The 27,226-nt window shown below is 42.2% G+C and overlaps 2 protein-coding genes across 3 annotated transcripts; one reads left to right on the top strand and one right to left on the bottom strand.

The window, feature by feature from the left end:
• The first annotated feature begins 4,660 nt into the window (after nt 1-4,660).
• Nucleotides 4,661-15,270, top strand: LOC311295285 (uncharacterized protein). Of its 2 annotated transcripts, none has more exons than XM_084416588.1 (5): nt 4,661-4,922; nt 6,225-6,313; nt 8,290-8,377; nt 8,503-11,074; nt 14,194-15,270. In XM_084416588.1, the coding sequence occupies exons 1-5, from the start codon at nt 4,844-4,846 to the stop codon at nt 14,291-14,293; spliced, it is 2,928 nt and encodes a 975-aa protein (XP_084272714.1). In that variant the 5' UTR covers nt 4,661-4,843; the 3' UTR covers nt 14,294-15,270. The 2 variants fall into 2 exon arrangements, with proteins under 2 accessions (XP_084272714.1, XP_084272715.1); XM_084416589.1 differs by lacking the exon at nt 4,661-4,922 and adding an exon at nt 5,005-5,112.
• Nucleotides 15,107-25,875, bottom strand: wdr77 (WD repeat domain 77). The gene is made up of 10 exons (XM_084416590.1): nt 25,639-25,875; nt 23,818-24,003; nt 20,080-20,221; nt 17,877-17,926; nt 17,214-17,284; nt 17,031-17,085; nt 16,714-16,785; nt 16,472-16,580; nt 15,996-16,064; nt 15,107-15,493 (listed from the first exon to the last, which is right to left on the bottom strand). Exons 1-10 carry the CDS (start codon nt 25,721-25,723, stop codon nt 15,358-15,360), a joined length of 975 nt encoding a protein of 324 aa, XP_084272716.1. The 5' UTR covers nt 25,724-25,875; the 3' UTR covers nt 15,107-15,357.
• Between the last annotated feature and the right edge of the window lie 1,351 nt (nt 25,876-27,226).

Below are 27,226 nucleotides of genomic sequence, written 5' to 3'. Positions count from 1 at the left end.
TATCTATCTATCTATCTATCTATGCATTTATCAATCTATCTATCTATCTATCTATCTATCTATCTATCTATCTATCTATCTATCTATGCATTTATCAATCTATCTATCTATCTATCTGTCTATCTATGCATTTATCAATCTATCTATCTATCTATCTATCTGTCTATCTATGCATTTATCAATCTATCTATCTATCTATCTATCTATGCATTTATCAATCTATCTATCTATCTATCTATCTGTCTATCTATGCATTTATCAATCTATCTATCTATCTATCTGTCTATCTATGCATTTATCAATCTATCTATCTATCTATCTATGCATTTATCAATCTATCAATCTATCTATCTATCTATCAATATATATCTCCATCCGTCCAACTATTCGTCTATCCATCCATTCTATCTATCTATTTATCCATCCGTTCTATCTATCCATCTATCTATCTATTCATCCATCCATCATCCATCTGAAGTGAAGCGAGACAGTATAGAGATAAACGAGTGCAGGTTATTGTGGTTTCCCAGTGGCGCTCCTCCACTTGTTGGGGTTGTAGGGTTCTGCAGGTCTGAAAGCGTGATGACGTGGGGCGCTTGTCGGCGCCATTGGTTCTCTGTGTTTACCTTCTGAAATAAATGACACACGCATTCGTGTGCTCAACGTGAGACGTTGTCTCTAACAAATGCCGTTCACCATGCAGTTTCGGCGGTTCGGGAAACGCTCAGTAGTGGCCATGAGTGTCGGCCGGCCGCTTTCCATCCGCGACAGCATCTCCGGACGCCGTTTTCTGTGCGACGCGGGAGCACAGTGGAGCGTCCTGCCTGCATCCCGTTTAGACATGGTGACCGACAGCCACGGCCCGCCTATGGAAGCTGCCAGTGGAAGCCCCATCCGCACATATGGAACGAGGTACGTCGAATTGTGTTTCGGAGGACAGCAGTTCGGCTGGGACTTTATTACAGCAAAGGTTGCCGTCCCCCTCCTCGGCGCTCATTTTTTGTGTGCATGTGGACGTAAAGAACCGCCGTCTGATTGACGCCGTCACGTTTGGTTCTTATACGTGCGCGCTCAGCAGGGCCGACTCCATACGACTGTCTAGCATGCTCTCAGCTTCCGATGATTTCCACCGTCTACTTGCCAGTTTCCCAGCCCTCACTCAGCCCACTTTCTCTGCATCTGCTGTGAAGCATAATGTGGAGCACCATCTCGCCACTCGGGGCGCCTCGACCCGACCAAGCTTGCCGTTGCAAAGGCTGAGTTAGCAAACATGGACAGCCCGTGGGCATCACCCCTCCATATCGTGCCAGAACCTGGCGGCGGCAGGCGTCCGTGTGGTGACTACTGGCGGCTTAATGAGGCAACGGCACCTGACCGATACCCAGTCCCGAACATACAGGACTTTTCAGCACACCTGGCTGGCAAGGTGATTTTTTCCAAGGTGGACCTCGTCCGGGGATATCATCAGGTGCTGGTACACACAGTGGACATTCCCAAAACGGCAGTGATCACGCCTGTTTGAGTTTCTGCGCATGCCGTTCGGCCTTAAAAACGCGTCCAATATTTTTTAGCGCCTCATGGACTCTGTTTTGCGGGACCTGCCTTTCCTTTTTGTGTACTTGGATGACATCCTGGTATCGAGCACGTCCAAGTCTCAGCACCTGGCACACCTCTGAACCCTTTTTGAGCTGCTTAACCAACATGGATTAATTGTCAACCCCGCCAAGTGCCAGTTCGGTCTCTCCACCACTGACTTCCTAGGACACAGAGGTACTAAGGACGGGAAGGAAGTTTTTGATGCCATCCATGGTCTCTCCCACACCCAGGTTCGAGAGCGTCGCAGAGACTGATTGCAGCACAGTTTATTTGGCACGGCCTCAAGAAGGATGTTAGGGACTGGGCTAACACCTGTGTTGGACGGCCGCTGCGGGTGCCAGAGGATTTTGTCCCTAGCACCACGGTTCCCTGGTCTGCTACTCTCCAGCGGTCTACTCTACTGGACAATGCGAGGCTTTTCGCACCTGTCTCTACTTCCCGCCACGGCCTCCCTCAGTCACACATCCCCGCTGGACTTCAGACGGCTGACTATGTTTTCATCCGCCACGATACCCACAGGGGACCGCTACACCCGCTCTACGAGGGCCCATTCCGGGTTCTGGAGATGGGGAACAAACATTTTGTAGTGGACAAGGGCGGTAAACCAGAGCGACTCTCCATTGACCGCCTCAAACCGGCTCACCTGGACTTGGCCAGGCCCATTGACCTGGCCCAGCCCACACGACACGGACGGCCTCCTGCTCTGCACCTACTCCCCGTCATCCAGCGTCTCCTCGTTCCTCTTTCATCCTCATAAATGTGTTTTAGGTGGACAGATTAATACAGGACAAAGAACATCAGAAATATAATGTTGTTTCTGTTCACCAAATGTTTTTTAATCTTCGCTATTGCTTCAGTGCGAATGAACAAGCGCTGTTATTAGTTGTGTCGTGACGTGTGTGTTCAAGTGAGCAGATTCTGAGCGATACGCTGTATTTAATATATCATGATGATTTACGAGTATTTGCACTAACTCTGCACAGATATGTCTTACACGAACTTCCCCATGAAGTGAGTAAACATAATAACTAATACGCCAGATTGGCTCGTGATTTGACAGTGTTTCCTGCCACAGTTCATTTCAAAACCTGCTTATTAACGCACAGTAATATCAGAGTTACTGGTGTGTGTGTGTGTGTGTGTGTGTGTGTGTGTGTGTGTGTGTGTGTGTGTGTGTGTGTGTGTGTGTGTGTGTGTGTGTGTGTGTGTGTGTGTGTGTGTGTGTGAATGTGGTTCTGTTACCTGAGTCTTTGTTCCCGTGTGTGTGCCCATGATCTAGTATAAAACTAATATATATTCTGTCCATCTATCTATCTATCCTTCCATCCATCATCCAGATAGCGATTATGTTTGTCATTATCTGGCGTGTCAATCAGCTCTGAGCCGTGATGCATCATGGGAAGGGATCATAAAGCATGTGAACCACGAGTGAAACTCATCTAACACTCCTGGGAAACACAGGAACTCTCACATTCCCGACATTCCCGGAACTGAGATCGGCATGACAACCGCTCACGGAACAGGACCGACCCGTTTGAATTCTGTTGCCGACTGGGAATTATGGGATACGCCCTGCTCTCTGTCAGTCCTTCCCATCACTCTTAACTGGACACGGATTGATTCAGTGGTTTAGCGCCTGTAAAGTTATTCTGACTGACTTAAGCTGCTTCTAATGGGCTCTTCTGTTTATTCTCAGACTCTATAATCCCTCTATTATTAGGACGACACAATTAGCCCAAAACAAGTCAATACTGATATTCAGTTTCCTCTATCTATACGGTATTCTTCATTCATATTAGATTCTCTCTTTACCAGCAACATGTCCTTCCAGCATAAGAAGAACATCTACTGTCATCTCTTTCCTCTTGCGCTCGGGTCATGTCCTGAAGTGACCTTTGACCCTCGTGAACCAATTCCCTTATTTAACTGCGATAACCCGGCCGTCACACACTGACCTGATCACAGTCACAACACAAACACTCATCTCAGTGCATTTACAGATCCTTTCAATAATATTTATATGCATTATATCATTCATACAGTCCCAAAGGGCAAAATGTAATCATTTATATAGTTTTATAGATGATATAATTGTTATATATTGATTTTTTTAATATATATAATATGTATTATTAACATAATATTAATTTGTATAACATATGTCACACTAAATTATGCTTTAAAATAATTTAAACTATAAAATATTTACAAAATCATAGAATTTTATACTTTACATGGATAATAGCATAACTTTAAATAGAATAAACTTTAAATAACAAGCTTTACATATATTTAAATAAGCAATAAAGAGACATTGCGAAAACGTAAACAGTCAAAATTATGACATGTAAAGTCAATTTAGATTTTTCAATTATGACTTAGTATATGATCATTTCGACTATTATTTCATAATTACGAGATAAAAAGTCAAAATTATGATAGTCATAGGCTACATATGACTTATTATACAATAAATATGACTTGTTATGTCATGATTATGACATTTTATGTTATATTCTCAACTTTTTATGTCGATTTTATCATAATTATGACAAAAGTTATGACGTATGAAATAAAATGAAATTTGTCATATTTTCAACTTTGTCAACTATGACATGGAAAGTCCATTTCGATTTTTCGATTATGACTTATTAGTATGTGATCATTTCGAATTTATCTCATAATTTAAACTTTTTATCTCTCGTAATTATGACAATTCTGTCATATTTTCAAATTTTTCTACATAATTATGACTTTGTATGTATGACATCAATTCGACATTTTACACGTACATGCTTTAACATTTTCTTAGTCATAATTATTTATTTCATAATTAAGATTTCCCAAAGCATGTTTTATTATGCTGCTGAAAAGGTCTTAGACAGCTCTGATCATAAACAGAACATTTGATGGCTGAAAGAGACTGAATTCTCCATGACAACAAATATTTGAGTTTCATTCATCTTAACGATGGAAAATAATATTGAGTAATACTGAGGGTGTGTGTTCGAGCAGCAGTTTTAAGGTGTGTGTGTGTGTGTGTGTGTGTGTGTTTACCTGTCTCAGTGGGCGGGGTCACGGGCAGATTCAGGTGCGTGGCCATTTTCTCTTCTTCAGTGTTTCTGAATCAGTTATCAGTCTCAAACTCACAATCAGCTGCTGCTGACACACTGAAATCATGAAATCATGAAATCATGAAATCACGCTGATGTGAATCACTGCGGATCAAATCACAGTCATTACAGTCATGAAGAAAGGATCGCTTAATTTCCTGGGCCGGAAGAATCAATCTTTATTCGGCACCAATGTGGAGTTCAAGGAGATGGGTAAGAGAGATTCACACTCATATAGATTTATAGTCTTGTTATAGATCTGATAGCAGTTTAAAGTGCTCTTCACGCGACCTTTGCACCTGTCAAGGAGCGCGCGCACGCGCGTGCACGTCAGGCTTCTGCTCGATCGATCACAAAACACTTTCTTTAAGACACGAATAACATTTCATTTAAACAACTCTGGGTAAGTTAGTGTTTTAAAAAAAACGAAGTTAGTTGTAGACACACTGACAGAATAACCACATTTAAATATTCAGTTTTTTTTCGTAAGTTTGTGACGTGTCCGATTACACTGACTGACTGAATAAACAGTTTTTTTTGACATATGCCATAGTACTACTATGTTATACAGCACTGTACCACCCTGTTGTTGGGCATATACCATAGTACTACCATGTTATACACCTTAGTACTACCATGTTTTTGCTCATATACACGGTCCCTGTTTTGGCCATATGCCATAGTACTACCATGTTATATACCATAGTACTATAGTTTTGGATATGTACAATGGTAATATGTTTTTACTTATAAAAATGGTAGTACCATTGTAATTTGGTGGTTTATGGAGTATCTTGTGAAAACCATAGTGGCACATGAATTTTAGTACCAATGGTATATTTCAAAGTACCATAGTATTACTATCTTATTATTTTTTAACTAATATATGGAACACACCTTAGTTCCTTTTTATTTTAATGCACAAACTAATACATGCATTTTTAATAGATTATATAAAATAGCTCATTTGTCGCGGCACATATTTGTTTCAAAGAACAAGATCAGTTACATTAAAAACAGAGAGACGCCTGCTGTCATAATGCGGGTCACACTTCCTGTTTGTAATGATTGACGACAGTCAGGACGGCTGAATCTCTGGTAATTGCATCATTATCACTTTTAAAGTCGTTAAGGAACAAACACAGATAACCGAAAATGGTTCAAGAGGCTGTATACTGATCGCATTGCAGGAACACGAAGGTCTCGGGCTCGAATCCTGAGCCGACTGACCCACTACTACTATTTTTTGGGCCCTAAAATGAACACAATACCTTTGTGTAAGAACCTCAAACAGGAAAGTGATAGTTACCAGTGTTTGTTTTGATTTATAACAATGATGAGAGTAAAAGTTATTATTGGCTCTTCAAGAAACCTTTGACCTGCCATAACGCCATGCACGTGAACTACTTGTTCTGCTGTTTTGGTGGTCACATGGTCTCGAGCAGTGGCTTTGAACCACGCAGGCTGCAGGTTAAACCATGTTAACCAGGTAAATAACACGTCTTTGTTTTTCAGATAACGTGGAGCTGGTGTATGACTCGGCTGCTATCCCGGAGTCTGGAACCGCCAAAGTGCGCTCGCGTCCGACCGTCAAACACTTCACGGTACGGCCCCAAAACCCCCCGATCACATGATCATTCTCTATCCTGGCAGTAAAGGGACACAGATTTTATTTGAGCATCAGTGAATAGACAGAAAATAGTATTTAATTGTTTTTAGGGTCTCCAAAAGTGCCATAGTATTACCTTTTTATATATATATATATATGTACTATGGTAACACCATGGGCTACTTGGTACATATACAATACAATAATGTTTTACTAGAGCACATGTCCAACAAACAGGGTGAAACCATGTTAGACTTTTGTAAATTATCTCTGTACCATAGTACTACCACAGTACTTTCCTTTAAAGAACATTTTTGAGTTGGGATCTTTTACAAAATAGTATTACCATGTTTTTTTGTTGACATGGACTTATACCATGGGCTCCAATGTACTAGGTACAAAAAACAGGGTAAAACCATGGCGCATATCCAAAAAAACAGGGTAAAATGATTATGCGTGTTCAAAAACAGGGTAAAACTATGGTGGATGTCCAAAAAACAGGGTAAAACCATGGTACACTTCTGTAAATTATCAACCGTAAGCAAATTTGTAGTGTTGGGGTCACTTGCAAAATAGCATTATTAATAGTACTATGTTTTGTTGGACATTTACCACTGTAATGCAGTGTTTTTGCACATAGTACCATAGTCATACCGGGGTATCATGAGATTATGATGCTTTTATAAATGTACAATGGAAGTGGCATTTTTTTAAAATGTTTTTTAAGCACCATGCAAATTCTATGGTATATGCAAATGCTAATCAAATATGCTGTGGGTATATATCACTTACTGACACACAATCTGAACGTGTTTTGGTACATCACCTTTTTGCAGTATGTTTGCATTTAATGCTATTTAATTTAGAGAAATGCGCTGAAGTCGTCTTGTACACACAGGCACACCTTTAGCTTCAGGACAAACACACCCTTCAGCATATAAGCACACTTTCACTCCGACAGAACAAAGCGAACACACACACACAGCAGTTGTGTGTTTGTATCACCCTGGTGATGATGACCGAATCACAGTAACCACGCTCAGATTGTGCCAGTAATTGTTCATCTGAGCGTGAGCGTGTTCGGACTCGAGCTCACTCGCTGTATTAGATCAGGATCCTGATGATTCAGCTGTTCCGACGCTCTCTGGTGCCGATGCAGGTTTTAGCCGGCCGAGTTTTCCAAACCTGCAGGTGCTGTTTTGAATACATGTTGTGTTTGTGTTCAGCAGAGATCTGGCAGACGTACACACACACACAGACACAAGCTTCAGTAATTAGGAGCTTTTGCCACTTTTATAATGGCTCATACTTTCTGAACAAATCTCAAATATTAAGAATTAAAGTTCTGTCATGCATCATCCTGCATTTTTCATGCAAGTTGCTTTGAATGAGTGATTTAACGCCTTGTGATTCTCCCATAAAGACAGCAAAACCTGAAACACAAACACACACGTTGTAGGGGTGTGATCCTTTTTGCATGTCAATGAACTGAGAGGACAAGAAATGAAAATGATCCGTAAAGAAAGATTATCAAGCTATTTCTGAATGACATTTTTGGATGCAGACCAGGTTCCATTTCATACAGGAATCACATTGAGTGCTCTCAGTTCAGCAACCTGGACGTTCCCGAGAACATTCCCATAATGTTTTCATAACAATAAATCACTTTATGGGGTGTTGGGTGAGGAGTGTCCAAGAATCTGTCACCTGATTTACAGAAACATATCTGGAGCATTCTCTCACTCACACAGAGTGTGAAATCGGGATGGTTTATACATGAGAACGAAAGAGCCAAATCAAGAAAAAGGATCCATGTCCTTCAATATCATAAGCTCTCTGAATAGTTTATAGGAAACTGGTTGGTTTAGTGCCTAGAAATTCAAACTGTGACTCAGTGGCTCCTACAATGAAAGGTGTGTTACTGCTGTAGACTCCCTTACCTTCTAACTGTTCGGTTTCTTTAAATCCCAGTCCTCTGAGAGTGTGCAAGGCTTTGCAGTTCCAACTCCCAAGGTACCGGTTCTTCCACCCTTCTATGAACCCAAGATAAACGGTACAGGTGAGATCACTACACAGAACTCAACAAACATGATGATCAGGAATAGATGACTTCTTGGATAACAGTGTTTTTTTTATTACATTCTTGAGGTGTTTGAATGAACTAATGAACTTGTCTTTTTGTAGGAAGTACCACAAATCTCCCGAAAGGAAGAATGCTTTCTGTTCCCGACATAATCGAGGGAGAAATACTGATACCTCCTCCACCCAGCTCCGCCCCTCCACCCCCTCCACCCTCTTCAGCCCCGCCTCCTCCATCTTTCATCCCTCCCCCACCACAGTTCTTTGGTGAAATCGACCCTTCTGTAAAACATGCAAGTCTGCAACCCCCTCCAATGGCGCCCCCAAAACCTCCATCAATTACCGGGTCTGAGTACACTTCAGATTTGGACATGGCCTCCCTCAAACCTCCTCCAATGGCTCCTCCAAAACCTCCATCTGAAACATCCAGCTTCAGAGGTTCCCTCTCCAGCCTGGAGTTCCAAGATATCCCAGAATGCCCTAAATTCACCCCACCGCCACCCCCTGGTGGGAAAGCGTCACCTGTTCTTGCTAAATCTCCAAAAGCGGCGCCTCTAAAACCCGTCCGAATGTCCTCCATACCTAATCTGGATATCCAGTCTCAAACGCCAGTGCCACCTGTTGCTTCTAACCCAAGACCATCTAGCTTCAACCCCCAGAACACAGCCAAACTCTACAACATAGAGAAGAGCGCATTACTTGGCGGACAGTCAGACAAGGAAAAGGTCCAGTCAATTTTACTGCTGGAAGATTCTTCTGGAAACTCGGTTAGTGTTGTCAATGGGAATAGTGGGAAAAATGGTGGATCTCTCCAACCAGTCCAATCGGTGGTGCCGCCAACTAAACCAGCCCGTCGGAACAGCTCCGCCACTCTGCTACAGAATGACCAGCCAGAGATGGCACATGCCCCAAGCCAACCAGCCAAGGTCGAGGTCAAAGTCAATCCTGAGCCTGTCATGGTACAAAACATCCCCACTGAGGTTCCAACACCCATCAAAGTCTCTCCCAAAATAGAGAAGAAAATACCTGATGTTAGGCAGGTGATGGAGTCCCCTGGCAGGTCTCGCAAGAACAGCCCGCTCATCAACTACCGACAGCTCAACACACAGGGAGTAGATGGCACAGTGAAGAAAGAGACATCCGCCTCGCCGTTCGCCCTGCTATTGGCTGCAAAGGAAAGAGATAAGCAGAGAGCAGCTCTATCCCAACAGAACAGCAACTCCACAGAGCCAAGCAACTCTGTGATCCAACCTAGTGTTGAAAAACCAAACTCCTTCACCGTCACTCCTCGAGACCCAACACCAAACAGTCCCAATGCACAATTAAAGTCCACCACGAACGTGCAACCACTCACCAAAGCAGAGGGTACAAAAGTGTCCCACTCAAAGCCGGAGCTAAGCTCAACTCCACAAGAAAGCAGCCCAATGAACAGCTCCGTTGGTGGTCTGGGTGTTCTTGTTAGAGATGTGGAAAGCGGAGAAAACTTGATCTTCATTCCGCCACCTCCAGAATTTGCCAACTCTGACACTGAGGATGAACCTTCGGTTCCCCCGCCAAGTCACCCCGCTCCTGCTGCCCCTGTGAAAACTGCCTCTCAAACTTCTAAAACCTTACCTTCTACTCCTACTCCGATCATTAACTGCCCACCGCCAAGTCACCCCGCTCCTGCTGCCCCTGTGAAAACTGTCTCTCAACCTTCTAAAACCCTACCTTCTACTCCTACTCCGATCATTAATTGCCCCCCGCCAAGTCACCCCGCTCCTGCTGCCCCTGTGAAAACTGCCTCTCAACCTTCTAAAACCCTACCTTCTACTCCTACTCCGATCATTAACTGCCCCCCACCAAGTCACCCCGCTCCTGCTGCCCCTGTGAAAACTGCCTCTCAACCTTCTAAAACCTTACCTTCTACTCCTGCTCCGATCATTAACTGCCCCCCGCCTAGTCACCCCGCTCCTGCTGCCCCTGTGAAAACTGCCTCTCAACCTTCTAAAACCTTACCTTCTACTCCTGCTCCGATCATTAACTGCCCCCCGCCTAGTCACCCCGCTCCTGCTGCCCCTGTGAAAACTGCCTCTCAACCTTCTAAAACCTTACCTTCTACTCCTACTCCGATCTTTAACTACCCCCCACCAAGTCACCCCGCTCCTGCTGCCCCTGTTAAAACTCCTCCTACACCTTCTAAACCCTTCTTACCTACTCAAATCCCCAATGGCACCTTACCAAGTCACTCTGCTCCACCTGCCAAACCCTCCCCACCTGCTACACCTCCTCCTGTAACCAATGGCCCCCGTGTTTCCCCCAAACCTAAACCTCCCACCTACCCTCCTAAAGCCCCAGGCCCTCCACCAAACCTCCAGCTCCAATCCAAACCAGTTCAAACTAAAGCCACGCAACCCCCTGCACAGGGACCTCCATCCGTCTCCGCTAGCCACGCAACACTTCTCAGTATCTTGCAGAAGAAGATGCTAGAGATGGACCCCAAGTTCTCAGCTGCCAAGGAGGTGGAGTCTAACGGAGATGACTGGAACTCTCCGCTGTCTGACGACGAGGCCACGTCCTATCCTACGAAAACCCGAAGTTCAACCCTGCCAGTGCAATCTCGTGGACTGGACCTGAAGGAGCTGGAAAGCAAAGCCGCCAAAAAAGCTCTAGCCACTTCAGCTAAATCCCAGAACAGGTAAACTGAACAAGCTAAAGTCAAAGTTGCAACCCATTATACTTCTGTAATGACATGTTTTTCAGGTGAAATATGACCTTAAAGTGTCATGAAACCCTCGTTTTAGCCTGGTTGTTCACACCTCAGAGTTGGAAAAAGTCTCAAAAGATGGTGTAGAGGGTGGGAAGAGCGGAGACAACAACCAATAAAACACACACTGCTACACACATGATTACACAGACTTATACAGACAAAAAAAACAGAGTTGAGGGTTCAAAATCGAACCCTATTTAACAAACTGCAAAAACGAGGGAGAAACGCGCAAGAACATTTAAAAGGCCTAATAATAACATTTTCGTTACATTTACAAGCTCAACAGTCTCTGAACAAATGACGCGTCAGTTTAACTGAAAGGGATTTTATTCAACAGACTTTTTGTCCGTTGTTCTTTAAATTGTCGGTTTGCATCATTAGCCGCGTTTCCATTACCCTTCAAATTGCGCAAATTGAAATTGAAAATTGAAAATACGCCCAATGGAAACACGTCATTTTCGCAAAAACTCCCATTTATCGCAAAAAAGTTTTCCCGCTCGCATGAGGAGGTTTTTCAGGCAATTCGAAAAAGAAATATTTTGCAAAACTGCAATAGAAACATTTCCAGGTCACCTGACGTAATGACGCGGTGTGTTTGGACAGAATACGAGACAGAGTTCTTTATTAAACTCATATAAGACAAAAGAATTACAGGAATAATGGATTCTAAACCTCAAATAAATGCCACAATCAAGACCTCGACGCAGATATGAGGGAGAAACACCCAGAAACTCCTCATATGAGCCGCTCACAGTATAAGAGTCTTTCCTTGCCAGTAATGCTTGGAAAACACACACACATCTCCTTCAATTAATAATAATGGCCAGTGCAGTGGCTGGGATATAGTACATAAACCTACCAGCGTCCGTTGCCATGGTTTTTGGAATGATTTTACTGATCGCGAGAGGAAAAAATTACGTTTTAGTCGCATAACATCAGTTAATGGAAACACCGTCATTTCGCAATAGTTTTTTGTCGACATTTAGAAGAAAAAAAATTGCAAAAGTTTTGGTGCTAATCTGTAATGGAAACGCTTCTATTGTCTTCTGTAGATCAGAATAATCTCACGCGTAATACAGCGCAGTGATTGGACTGAACGAGCTCTTTCTCATGAATAAACCAGAGCCCGTCTACGGAGAGCCTGTCCACTCCCTATTAAGTCCTATTGTACCGAATTTTGGTTGTAGTACCACCAGAGTTCCACTGGGGGCGCTCGCCATGAGTGCAAAATGAATGGGAGTCAATGGGGCTAGACGGCTAAATTTGTCTCTTTCACCCGATTGCCGTTGAGAAATCTCAGATGTGATTGTAGGTTTTGCAAGTTCAACATGGGTTTTAGGTCGAAAGTTGAATGAACGAGTACTTATGTCGTTTTGATTTCTTACAGGTTGAGTTGTTGTTGCCCATAACACGCTAGCATTCTGCTAATGACGTCAGCATTCTGACGTCATTGACATTTTGAAAGACTTTTTTAAAGCAAATAAGTGACTCTAAAAAATCTAACACCCAGCAATGTGTAATTTCTTTGCATCTCCTTTCGAATACAACATCAAATTACTAGACAAAAAATTATATCCTGAGAAAAGTGGATTTTGAGGGGTATACCGCCATTGACCTCCATTCATTCTGCACTCGTCCTGTGAGCGCCCTCATATGGAATCAGAGTGGAACTGTAACCAGTTCAGAAGCCGGAAGTGTAGTGAGAGTGAAACTTCTCGCCATATTAGACATTCTCTGAATAAACGCAGAGATTAGCTCTAGGGTCAGCTGATGTAGAATCGTACCTGCAGCCAATCACACGCTCCCAAAGCACGCTTCTACCTCACATTCCCTGACGTTGCCTCGACTTTGCTTTTCAACCCGAAATTACTCCGAAAAAAATGCTAAAATAACCCATTTATATAATTTATGAGTGCTTTTAATGATGTGCAGCCCGTACATATCTGTTCACATCTCAGTGTGTTTTGGGAAAAGAGGGAAATATGTCAAGATTGGGTGTCTCAATGAGACCGGTGTTTGAAAACTAAGAGGGCTAATGATGCCCGTCTCCACTGCAGTGTAATGAAAGATGAAGGTTTAAATAATAAACTCACAATGTGAGGATTAAAGTCACAATTGGGAGAAATTAAGTTGCATTGACAAGAATTAAAGTGTCGGTTTCCCTTTTCACTCTGAGCCGGAAACAGGCTTCCATGGGACATCTCTGTCGGATTACGTACAGAAAGATTACGCAACACATTTCTTTGGAATAACATGAACAATGATTCAGTCGTCACAGTTCACTCCTCCCTGATAGCACATGCACATAGCTGAGATATTTATTTGATGTGTTTTCACCTGGAAGACAAATAGACTCCTAAAATATTCTCTCTGATACTAGAGTAACATTCAATAGCTGTTTCAATGACATCTATGTGGTTTATGACATTACTGGCTGTACTCAATCCAGCTGATGGCCACAAATCTTTTGTAATATTGAGAAATCACTGGTTGAAGTGGAATTATGAGGTTCATGTCTTCTCCATGTTCATCTCTCTTTAGTGTGTAATGTTGCTGTTTGAGTTCAGTGGGAGTTCTTCTCTATATCAGTGTCAGTGTTTCTGAACTCCTGAAACGCCTCCATTGTAGTCTTGAGTTTCTTCCGGGAACGAACACTTCACAATATTCCTCATTTAAATAATTCATGCGAAGAATAAAGGGGCGGGGCCTAGTTGAGTTAGTATTGTGTAAACTGGCGGTTATGGTAAGGGGCGGGACATTTCCCAAACACACTCGAAGCGCTCGACCAATCACAACACACCGCTCCAGCCGACCAATCAGAGCACAGTGTGCTTTTCAGAAGGAGGGGCTTCATAGAGACAGGAACTAAACAGAGCGTTACTGACAGACTGGGAAGAGAGGAGCCGCAACAATGGAGAATATGAGGAAAACCTGTTCTAGTAGAGCCTGAAAACAGACTTTGGTCCTATTTAATGCTGTCAATACTATTATAAGTGTTTTCATGAGATGTCAGCTGAAGAATAACAGCACTTTTCTTTGTCCTCCAGTAACGGACCGTCAAGCAAACAGCAGTACGGAATGACATTCACCGTGAGACCGGGAACCAAACAGCCCATCACACCCGTGATCAAAGACGGTTCGCCCTGATCCGGAGACGTGCCTTACCTGTACATACGCTAAAACTCCTACCTGACAGACCATTTGCACGTTTTGCACCCCGTCTGAAGCTTTTATTACCGCTGTTGCTGAAGTATTACTGTAACCGTCTACGGTTTCGACTACGGGACTTCCTAGAGCTGCTAAAATCACTCGAATGGAGAAACTGTGCCTGTATATGAACAACACAAACTCACGATATTTGACATTTTAATGTTATAACTTTTAATTTAATGCACTCAAATCATTCGTTTAATCCATTCCTGATCATCAGTTGTGTTTGTCAGGTGCATTGGACGTTTCTTTTATCATTAATGTACAAAATTCCTCTACAGCTCTCGACCCGAGGGCTTCTTCCACTGGTGCTGGATTTATCTTTTTCCAGGTCAAAACTATGTATTTTATGAACTAAAGTATAAAATAAGCCTTAAAATGTAGATGTAAATGCTATAGATACCGATGGCTTTTCTCAACGAAGAAGCTTTTGCTGCTTTTCATGGTTATTATTTCGAAATCTGAAGCAAGAATCAAAGACAAAATGAAGCAAACTTCGCTTTTGTTTGAATATACTGGATGAAAATAAGCTTGTGTGTAAATAAGAAATTATTTGGGGGGAAAATCTCACACTTCTTTAAAGGTTTAAATCGTGTGATAAATGTCAAAAGGTCAATAATCGTGCTTTATTAATCTTATTTCTACGACTTTATTGTGATATTGTCATTTTGTACATTTAACAATTTGTTACGCCTGAAGGGAACAATATAACCGCAATATCCTGCAATAAAAAACATGCGAGAGCAAAAATAGACAAGATGACAGAAACTTTTATTGAACAGTGACATTATTTTTTTGCTCAGATCTGAAGGAATGAAATGTTTGTTTGCTCAAATATGAGATGAAAACAGCATAATCACAACAATCAGCAGAAATGCCCATTTCTGTTAATAAAACACACGTTTTTTCTGCTTACACACTGGTGAAACTCATGAATGGTCACAGATGAGTGTATTTGATGGAGACAGAATGAAGGTGGGCGTGTGGTTTCCCATGATGCTCTAGGGCGCGGGTGTGTGCGGGCTCACGCTGTGGTGCAGCACCTGATGGTCCCAGCCCACGCTGGTCAACACACCCGAGCCGCCCGGGACCCAACACACACCGCGCACGAAGTCCTGGTGCCGCCGGTCCCTGAAACTGAACACACACACCATAAACACACTTAAACACAACACCATAAACACACTTAAACACAACGCTTAAAGTGCCACGGTTCTATATGGGTGTCCATGATAATGTTTAGATTCATAACAATAAGATCATGTGAACAATGATATTCTTGGAAATACCTAGAAGTATATGAATATGAATGCAAATTTTAATTGTTCAAACTACATTTAATCAATAATAATAATTTATAAAATAATAATTTATATTTATATATTTTTATATATATATATATATATATATATATATATGCAAAAAAACATGTGTCACATGACACCACAATAAGCCACAAAAAAAAAAAAAAATCAGTCAATGTTTCAAAGCCATTAGAAATATGTATTTAAATATTTAAAGCACAAAAGTTACTTCAGGAATGTCAGTTTCATGCACTTTCGAGGTGTGTGTATTCCCTGTCCTCTCATTGGCCGATCCAGGACAGCCAATGAGGAGAGAGGTGTGTGTCAATACTCACATTTCTCTGAGCTCTGCAGTAACCACGGCAACAGAGCAATCATCACTGACGGAGGCCAGGAGAGGAGCGCTGCAAACACAGCCCATAATAATCATCAGTGCGATGTCACGGCAGTGCTGAAGCGTGACCACACACACTGATGCGATCTGTACGTTTTTATTAGTTCTTGTTTAATTACTGAGTGTTTATTGTCTTTAATAATGCTTGAAGTTTATATTAGTTGGGCTAGTTGTTCTTCTATGGTGTTTTTAAACGCTCCTTGTGTAAGTGTCCTTTATCCTGATGATTTCTGCTCATGATGTTCAGATACAGTTACATGTTTTACAATAAGACTAAATGTGAATGGAATCTAAGGTTGTTTTTCTCATTATTGGAATGGAAATATGAAATATGAATGGGAATTGTTAAACTCAGAGGATACCCAGCGCTGCTTCCGTGTTGGAGAGAGAGAGAGAGAGTGTGTGTGTGTGACGCACCTGTCCGAGGAGAAGCTCAGTGCCGAGACCCTGCGAGTGTGTGTGTGTGTCGTGCGTACACCGTCTGACGACTGCAGATCTCTCAGAGTCACACGGCCCAGCTCGTCACCTGAGAACACACACATCAGTCAGCCGCACGGCATCATGGGACAGCGCAGAGCATGCTGGGAGATCATGGGACAGCGCAGGGCATGCTGGGAGATCATGGGTCACTGCAGTGCATGCTGGGAAATGAAGTTTACCGTATGCGATGCTGCTGCTCTGATGCGGGTGCCAGGAGACGGCTGTGGGACTGCAGCTCGGAGACACCACATCTACAACACACACAGGAAGATGTGAGAGAGAGAGTGTGTGTGTGTGTGTGTGTGTGAGAAATTGTGTGTTCATGTGTGTGTAAGTGCGCGTGAGTGTGTTCAGCTGTTTGTGTGTTCAAGTCTATGTATGTGTGTGTGTGAGAGATTGTGTGTTTTCAGGTGAGTGTGTGTTCAGGTGTATGTGTGTGAGAGATTGTGTTTTTTAAGGTGTGTGTGTGTGTGTGTGTGTGTGTGTGTGTGTTTACCCAGGCGAGAGGCGGGTTTGTCTTTCCGTCGGTCCCACAACAGCAGTCGTCCGTCCTGCAGGAGAGTGTGAGACAGTTACACACTCAGAGTGAGTGTGTGTGTGTGTGTGTGTGTGTGTGTGTGTGTGTGTGTGTGTGTGTGTGTGTGTGTGTGTGTGTGTGTGTGTGTGTGTGGACACTGACCTGAGCACACGACAGGAAGAGAGACTCGTCCGCTGGAGAACACGACACACAGCTGACCGGCAGAGAGTGAGCTGACACACACACACACACACACACACACACACACACACACACACAGAACACAGACTTTCACTTTCAGTAACTAAACATTTGTATATATAGTTTAAATAAATGACATAAAATCTTGCACATTTTTCATAAATACAATATATAAAAATACTTTTTTTTGTAATAAAAAAAACAAAAAACATTTTTTTATTTAATGTAATGCTTTGAAATGTATGGGAACACTATGAATATAAATATTTACATATACTTAATAAATAATATATATTCTAAATAAACCGTATCTTGATCTATGAAACTGCCAACGTATGAAAATGATTCTTATGGACTTTTATAAACGGAAGTTTTCGTTATTTCAATATTTCTTCCGATCAGTTTCTCCATCGTGAGTTCATGAAGCAAACCGACCGTCACCACAACATGTGATTCGCTGCATCTATTCTTATAAATAAAATGCCACATATATATTTTATATATATTAACTTTTTGTATTTATTATTATATTTTTAACATATTACTAATATACTATTGTTACTATTTAATAGCCTAATGTAACTATAGCACTATGTTAAGTGATGTCACTTCCTGTTTGCTCACCGGTATACGAGCTGATGACGCTTTTCTGGTTCAGATCCCACACTTTGATCCTGAAACCAGAGAGAGAGAGAGAGAGAGAGAGAGAGAGAGAGAGAGAGAGAGAGAGAGAGAGAGAGAGAGAGAGAGAGAGAGAGAGAGAGAGAGAGAGAGAGAGAGAGAGAGAGAGAGAGAGAGAGAGAGAGAGAGAGAGAGAGAGAGAGAGAGAGAGAGAGAGAGAGAGAGAGAGAGAGAGATGATTGACAGTTGTCATGACGATGGTCCATTCGCAGCAATTCCCATGTCTTAAATGACAAAGTGCAGTGCACTTAATGCACACTAAACCCACACTATATCCAGTACCGCTTCGGAGCTAAGCGTATCCCATCATGCATTATGTTCGGAAGCTCATGTGCCCCGAAAAAGCGAGATGTCGAGATTCCACTGTAATTTAAATTAATTAGATACATATTATTTGGTAGTAAAAACATAAAGGGCCCTATTTGAACAATCTAAGCACATGATCACTTAGGGCGAGTCCGAATCCACTTTTGCTAGTTTATAGACGGGAAAAATGGTCGGTGCTCCCGGCGCATGGTCTAAAAGGGTCGTCCCTATTCTCATAATGAGTAATGGGTGTGTTTCGGGATTTACGTGCGTTAAACCAATCAGAGTCTCATCTCCCATTCCCTTTAAATGGCAGTTGCGCTCGCGCCATGGAGGATTCGCTATTTACATGGCGGACTTTAATAGTGGAAAGACCGAACGCGTCTCCAGAGCGCAAACGCTCGTGCGCGAGGTCAAAGTGCGCTAGCAGAACATCTACGGGACAAGCCGGATTCACCATATCTTTATGTACACAATAATAATCTTTTACATTGTAATCCTTTTAATTCTAAATATTCGGCATGTTGTGCGTCCCTCTGTGTGTAATAAGCAGAGTGTGTGTGTAATAAGCAGAGTGTATGCTCGTCGTGGACCCGCCTATAGGCGCACATTACTAACGCGCTCTTTAAATAACCATTGACTTTAGAGCAGGTTCAGTCGGTCAGCGGCTCAGTCTATTTCAGTTCCTCAAAATAGCAACGCTCCAACTATGAGTCAGAACCATAGACTGTAAAAAATATGGACAAAGCGTCTGTGACGTCACCCATAGACTTTCTGAAGATTGGTTTTGAAGCCGTTTATGGGGGGTATGGGCGGCGCCATCTTGGAAAATCCTAACCCCGCCCACTTTCTGGCCAAACCATATATGGGTAAAAGGGCGGGCTTTGTGTGAGACTGGAACGTCATTTTCGTGCGAAGAAAGCAACATAAACAACAATGGATGACACAGCAGATCTTGTACAATTGTCATAAATCTTTATAAATAAACCACAGATTTGAGCTTTAAACAACTACATTCTCGCCTGAAAAACTCTTAAAACTACATTTCATGATACAGAAACAGTAGTATTATATTTCAACTGTATATTAAAAAAATGGCGCTTCTTATGTTGTCATTCTCCTTGACGCAGCCTAAGCTCGTTATCAGCTGTCAATCAAGCTGTCAATCAAAGTTAACCACGCCCTTATTTGTCATACATTTTATATCTAAATACGATCTAAACTAACGAGTTAGAAAAAAATTCACCCCCCTCACCGTTGTCAGGCACTCGGAAGCTATCGAAAAATACAATAAAAGTCCATGGGACCAACCTGTAAAAACATGAATTTATGCTGTGAAAACGGGTATTTTAACATGGTGGCTATGGACATTTGCTCCCTTTTGGGACCTGCCCCTAGCGGATTTTCAATGTATTGCAGTTTTTCGCACTTCCGGGTAGGCTTCATTTCTCAGATTAAAATGTTGCCGCTTGGTAAGAACACACACTTGATCTCAGACCAGCAGCTCATGGGCACAAATGCATTTGCTATTTAAACAACGTGGCACAGGACGTGAAAATGAAAACTGCGTCGGGCTGAAACTAGCAGAAAACACTTGGCGCGCTTCTTTTTTTCACCACAAGTCTGAAAGAAGACATGTTATTGAAGACAAATATCCCAAATCTCAAAACTGACCAGTGAAAAAAACGATGTTTTTGCCTGCCGTGTCTCGCCTTAAACAACGTGCAGGACATGAAAATGATAATTGCGTCGGGCTGAAACTAGCAGAAAACACTTGCGTCGCGTTTGCCGCTGCATTCTCCCGGGTGTAAGATAGGGCCACACACACACACACACTCACCTGCAGTCGGCACCGCAGCTGACGGCGTGTCTCGCGCCCACACACACACTCACGCCCGTCACCACATCATCATGCTCATGTGCACTGAAGCGGTTCACCAGTAGACGCTCGTCCTCCGCCAGCTCCCACAACTCCACCGACCCTGCACACACACACACACACACACACTACATGCTCAAAAACAGCGTAATAGCATGATTTTATGGGTCAAAGAGCACAATATTACTATGGTAGATCTCTAAAAATGCAAGATTATTGACCAAAAATACATGAATCATTCACTCAAACGACTCGTTCAAAACGGCTTCTGGATTGCAAAGTCCGCCTCTGCTTTCAATACCATATAAATACTGTTGTACTGTGGTACTATTTATAATATTTTAGTATTAAATAATATATTAATACTATTTATATTGTGGTACTATAATATAATATTTCAACTCAGATCAATATTTTGTGTCTAATTATTTACTTATGTGGCAAGTATCCGTGTATAAAGCGGCTAATGTACATCCAGTCGGTTGTTATCTCAGAATAAACCCCTTCAGGTGTGTGTGTGTGTGTGTGTGTGTGTTTTCTCAGAATAAACCCCTTCAGGTGTGTGTGTGTGTGTGTGTGTGTGTGTGTGTGATCTCAGAATAAACCCCTTCAGGTGTGTGTGTGTGTGTGTGTGTGTGTGTTTTCTCAGAATAAACCCCTTCAGGTGTGTGTGTGTGTGTGTGTGTGTGTGTGTGTGTGTGTGTGTGTGTGTGTGTGTGTGTGTTTTCTCAGAATAAACCCCTTCAGGTGTGTGTGTGTGTGTGTGTGTGTGTTATCTCAGAATAAACCCCTTCAGGTGTGTGTGAGTGTGTGTGTTATCTCAGAATAAACCCCTTCAGGTGTGTGTGTGTGTGTGTGTGTGTGTGTGTGTGTTTTCTCAGAATAAACCCCTTCAGGTGTGTGTGTGTGTGTGTGTGTGTTATCTCAGAATAAACCCCTTCAGGTGTGTGTGAGTGTGTGTGTTATCTCAGAATAAACCCCTTCAGGTGTGTGTGTGTGTGTGTGTGTGTGTGTGTGTGTGTGTGTGTGTGTGTTTTCTCAGAATAAACCCCTTCAGGTGTGTGTGTGTTATCTCAGAATAAACCCCTTCAGGTGTGTGTGTGTGTGTGTGTGTGTGTGTGTGATCTCAGAATAAACCCCTTCAGGTGTGTGTGTGTGTGTGTGTGTGTGTGTTTTCTCAGAATAAACCCCTTCAGGTGTGTGTGTGTGTGTGTGTGTGTGTGTGTGTGTGTTTTCTCAGAATAAACCCCTTCAGGTGTGTGTGTGTGTGTGTGTGTGTGTGTGTGTTATCTCAGAATAAACCCCTTCAGGTGTGTGTGAGTGTGTGTGTTATCTCAGAATAAACCCCTTCAGGTGTGTGTGTGTGTGTGTGTGTGTGTGTGTGTGTTTTCTCAGAATAAACCCCTTCAGGTGTGTGTGTGTGTGTGTGTTATCTCAGAATAAACCCCTTCAGGTGTGTGTGAGTGTGTGTGTTATCTCAGAATAAACCCCTTCAGGTGTGTGTGTGTGTGTGTGTGTGTGTGTGTGTGTGTGTTTTCTCAGAATAAACCCCTTCAGGTGTGTGTGTGTTATCTCAGAATAAACCCCTTCAGGTGTGTGTGTGTGTGTGTGTGTGTGTGTTTTCTCAGAATAAACCCCTTCAGGTGTGTGTGTGTGTGTGTGTGTGTGTGTGTGTGTGTGTTATCTCAGAATAAACCCCTTCAGGTGTGTGTGAGTGTGTGTGTTATCTCAGAATAAACCCCTTCAGGTGTGTGTGTGTGTGTGTGTTTTCTCAGAATAAACCCCTTCAGGTGTGTGTGTGTGTGTGTGTGTGTGTTATCTCAGAATAAACCCTTTCAGGTGTGTGTGAGTGTGTGTGTTATCTCAGAATAAACCCCTTCAGGTGTGTGTGTGTGTGTGTGTGCTCTCTCAGAATAAACCCCTTCAGGCTGATGAAGTCCTGATCCTGCTCACCCTGTCAGGGTTTATTCTGAGATAACACACACACACACACACACACACACACCTGAAGGGGTTTATTCTGAGATAACACACACACACACCTGAAGGGGTTTATTCTGAGATAACACACACACACACACACACACACACACACCTGAAGGGGTTTATTCTGAGATCACACACACACACACACACACACACACACACACACACACACACACACACACACACACCTGAAGGGGTTTATTCTGAGATAACACACACACACACACACACACACACACACACACACCTGAAGGGGTTTATTCTGAGATAACACACACACACACACACACACCTGAAGGGGTTTATTCTGAGATCACACACACACACACACACCTGAAGGGGTTTATTCTGAGATAACACACACACACACACACACACACACACACACACGAAGGGGTTTATTCTGAGATAACACACACACACACCTGAAGGGGTTTATTCTGAGATCACACACACACACACACCTGAAGGGGTTTATTCTGAGATAACACACACACACACACACACACACACACCTGAAGGGGTTTATTCTGAGATCACACACACACACACACACACACACACACACACACACACACACACACACACACACACACACACACACACACACACACCTGAAGGGGTTTATTCTGAGATAACACACACACACACACACACCTGAAGGGGTTTATTCTGAGATCACACACACACACACACACACACACCTGAAGGGGTTTATTCTGAGATAACACACACACACACACACACACACACACACCTGAAGGGGTTTATTCTGAGATAACACACACACACACACCTGAAGGGGTTTATTCTGAGATCACACACACACACACACACACACACACACACACACACACACACACACACCTGAAGGGGTTTATTCTGAGATAACACACACACACACACACACACACACACCTGAAGGGGTTTATTCTGAGATAACACACACACACACCTGAAGGGGTTTATTCTGAGATCACACACACACACACCTGAAGGGGTTTATTCTGAGATAACACACACACACACACACACACACACACACCTGAAGGGGTTTATTCTGAGATAACACACACACACACACACACACACACACCTGAAGGGGTTTATTCTGAGATCACACACACACACACCTGAAGGGGTTTATTCTGAGATAACACACACACACACACACACACACACACCTGAAGGGGTTTATTCTGAGATAACACACACACACACACACCTGAAGGGGTTTATTCTGAGAAAACACACACACACACACACACACACACCTGAAGGGGTTTATTCTGAGAAAACACACACACACACACACACACACACACACACACACCTGAAGGGGTTTATTCTGAGAAAACACACACACACACACACACACACACACACACCTGAAGGGGTTTATTCTGAGATAACACACACACACACACCTGAAGGGGTTTATTCTGAGATAACACACACACACACACACACACACACACACACACACCTGAAGGGGTTTATTCTGAGATAACACACACACACACACACACCTGAAGGGGTTTATTCTGAGAAAACACACACACACACACACACACACACACACACACACACCTGAAGGGGTTTATTCTGAGAGAACAACCGGCTGGATGTTCACTATCTCTTACTCGTAAGGGTGTAATCACTGTTCTACACGTCCATAAACACAGTACTGCGGTGAGTTAGTGTGTGTTTTACCCGCGTCTGACGCCAGGATCAGCGCGCGCTCCGAGATCCACTTAGCGTCCGTGACTCCGGCATCAGTCTGAACGCCCGCCTTACAGTAGCCCTCGCTGGGGGCCAGTTTGGGGTCCGTGTACACCCACACCGAGCCCTGCCAGCTGCGGCCCGACAGACTGGAGGCACCCAGCAGCAGAGACCCATCTGACACACAACAACAACAACATCATCATCATCATCATCATCATCATCATCATCATCATCATCGTCATCATCATCATCATCATCGTCATCAACAACAACAACAGGAAATATACAACTGAGAAATAATTCAATGACATGCAGTGCAAGTGCAAAAGTTTCAGAATACATGTAAAACTATTTAAAATACCAAAAAAATAAATACCCGTAGCAATTGTTCAAACATTATGGATGTTGTGTACATCTAAATTCATTTAAAAAAAATTATTTAAGTGATTTTAGTGTTTCTTCATCTAGATGAATTGTCCGTAGCCTTAAACAATGTCATGTGGTGCGACCGTGATTTATCTTAAAATTAATTAATTTCCTTAACATGCAAACATTTTTTTACAAGTTCTTAGTAATTAAAGTGTTTAAAAACCAAGTATTTGCATTTCTTTTGAGTTTCTGTAAATAATGATCTCATTTTTTGTTCTATAATTTCCGAGTTGCCTTCTTAAATCTAGTTAACAGACTTACTTTTCCTGTAAATCACATAAAACTGACACAAATGTTTTAAAAATATCATTTACTAAAGCATACTGTATCAGTGATTCATATTTCAGCCACAGAAATAAGATTTTTTATTTTAAATTTAATACAGTGATTGCTTTTATTGGTCGCACCACATAAGTGGTCGCTCCAAATGACACGAAAGACCTTAAATAGTTAAAAATCCATTTAAAGAGATCAATGAACAATACATTTTATACAAAATTTTTTATTTAAACCAGATTTTACACAAATTTCACAGAATTTTCCTGAACATAAACATTTTAGAAATTTTTTTTTTTTTATAAAAAATAACTATACAATACATGCTATACATACATTATTGAAAGATAATTATATATTTGTAGTTTGATTAATTATACAGTCAAACCCAAATTGACTCAGACACCTTCAACATTTCTCACATTATCACAGTTTATTCGCTATAGTTTAGAAAATGGTAATAAAATCTGAGCAGAACTCAGTTGATATTTGACTGGTTTTGTCCATCCTTCTGTTAGACTGTCTCACACATGAATTATGTTGAATATCTGTCAGCTGTTAAATTTAACTCCACAATTAGATAATACCAGTTTAGCTCAACCAATCACCAAGCAATGCTTCATTGTGTTCAGTCTGTGTGTAAAAAGAGCATTAGCAATTAAAGAAAACACACTTCAGCAAAACATGATCAGCTCAAAGTGTCCCAATCATTTCTGCTCCCAAATGTTTATTAATGTCACTGGTAGGGTTAGAGTTAGGTTATGTCACTGGTAGTCACTGGATGAAGAATATTTGGGTGTAATATGTCACAGTTTACTTTATTTTGCTCTCTTCACTTACATAAATGACCTGTAGTGTCCTGATCACACTAGTGAAAATTTAAAATTAAAAATTATTTCTGATAATATTTGGTTTGACTGTGAGACGTTTATTGCAGCAAAATAAAATAATCAGGGCTGCAGTTCAGTATTAATAAAAGTAATTAAGAATAAGTGCTTAGATTTGTATTATATTGCAAATTTATATTATAATCCCTATATTTAATGCATCTGATGCACGTGAGTTTATTTCAATCAGAGTAAGAGATGATAGTTTTACTCTGACCTTTCCTGTAATCCACCGCGTCCAGGTGTCTCTCCATACACGCCGGGGCGTTTACAGGGATATTCCAGCAGTTGTCCTTAATCATGATGATCTCGAGTAATTATCAATATCAATATCACACTTAACAACACATGCAAACTCCCGCAATGAATGAAAAAGACACGCGCGTGTGCAGCACTTCCGCTTCCAGCGCCGAAGACACTTCAAAATAAAAGCTGATATAATGAAACGAACTTCAAAATAAGAGCCATTTGTCTCTCGTTTAATAAAATTATAATAATACTATAATATAAATAATTGTTATAAATAATAATTATAATATAAATATCATGTATAAATTACTATATGTAATTATGCTGATGATAAAAATGACGAAGCAAAAAAATATCAAATGTATTTATAAATACTCGCATCTTTCTCCTCTAGGTGTCGCGCTAGCGCCAGTTTTACACTTTAAGACTCATCTTGATATGGGGAAAAATTAGATGCGAGGAAAATAAGTATTTCAGTGCTTTGCGTTTCTCAGAGAGAACTCAAACGCTTTGAAATATATATTTTCCTTAAACCCGGATTTATTCCAATGATTGCAGTTCACTTCTCAGCATATCAGACACTATGTCAATTTAATAAACTCACGCATTGAGACGCATTGGCTTCCAAATTAAATCTGTGATAAATGTGAAGTTCAAAGTCATTCCTGGGTTTCAACACAAGCTTTAAGTCAATAAAACATCATAAACACTTGAATATGAAAATAGACTTTATTTAGTTATAAAACACTGCAAGTTATTGTGTGTCTCTAAACACAAACATTCCAGTGGCGTTTAAGTCCGCATGTATGTTGTGTAATCGCAGACGCTCGTAAACATGCAGAAACAGAGGATCCAGACCAGCTCAGACCAGACCAGATCAGACCAGACCAGACCAGCTCAGACCAGACCAGACCAGACCAGATCAGACCAGACCAGCTCAAACCAGACCAGCTCAGACTAGACCAGACCAGCTCAAACCAGACCAGTTCAGACCAGACCAGCTCAGACCAGACCAGCTCAAACCAGACCAGTTCAGACCAGACCAGCTCAGACCAGACCAGCTCAAACCAGACCAGTTCAGACCAGACCAGCTCAGACCAGACCAGACCAGACCAGCTCAGACCAGACCAGTTCAAACCAGACCAGCTCAGACCAGACCATCTCAAACCAGACCATTTCAAACCAGACCAGCTCAGACCAGACCAGCTCAAACCAGACCAGCTCAGACCAGACCAGCTCAGACTAGACCAGACCAGCTCAGACCAGACCAGTTCAAACCAGACCAGCTCAGACCAGACCAGCTCAAACCAGACCAGTTCAGACCAGACCAGCTCAGACCAGACCAGCTCAAACCAGACCAGTTCAGACCAGACCAGCTCAGACCAGCTCAGACCAGACCAGTTCAAACCAGACCAGCTCAGACCAGACCATCTCAAACCAGACCATTTCAAACCAGACCAGCTCAGACCAGACCAGCTCAAACCAGACCAGCTCAGACCAGACCAGCTCAGACTAGACCAGACCAGCTCAGACCAGACCAGTTCAAACCAGACCAG

Source organism: Rutilus rutilus, assembly GCF_951802725.1.
Source record: "Rutilus rutilus genome assembly, chromosome: 8".
Classification (NCBI taxonomy): Eukaryota; Metazoa; Chordata; class Actinopteri; order Cypriniformes; family Leuciscidae; genus Rutilus; species Rutilus rutilus.
The sequence above is the reverse complement of the archived record's forward strand: the minus strand, read 5'-3'. Positions and strand labels throughout refer to the sequence as shown.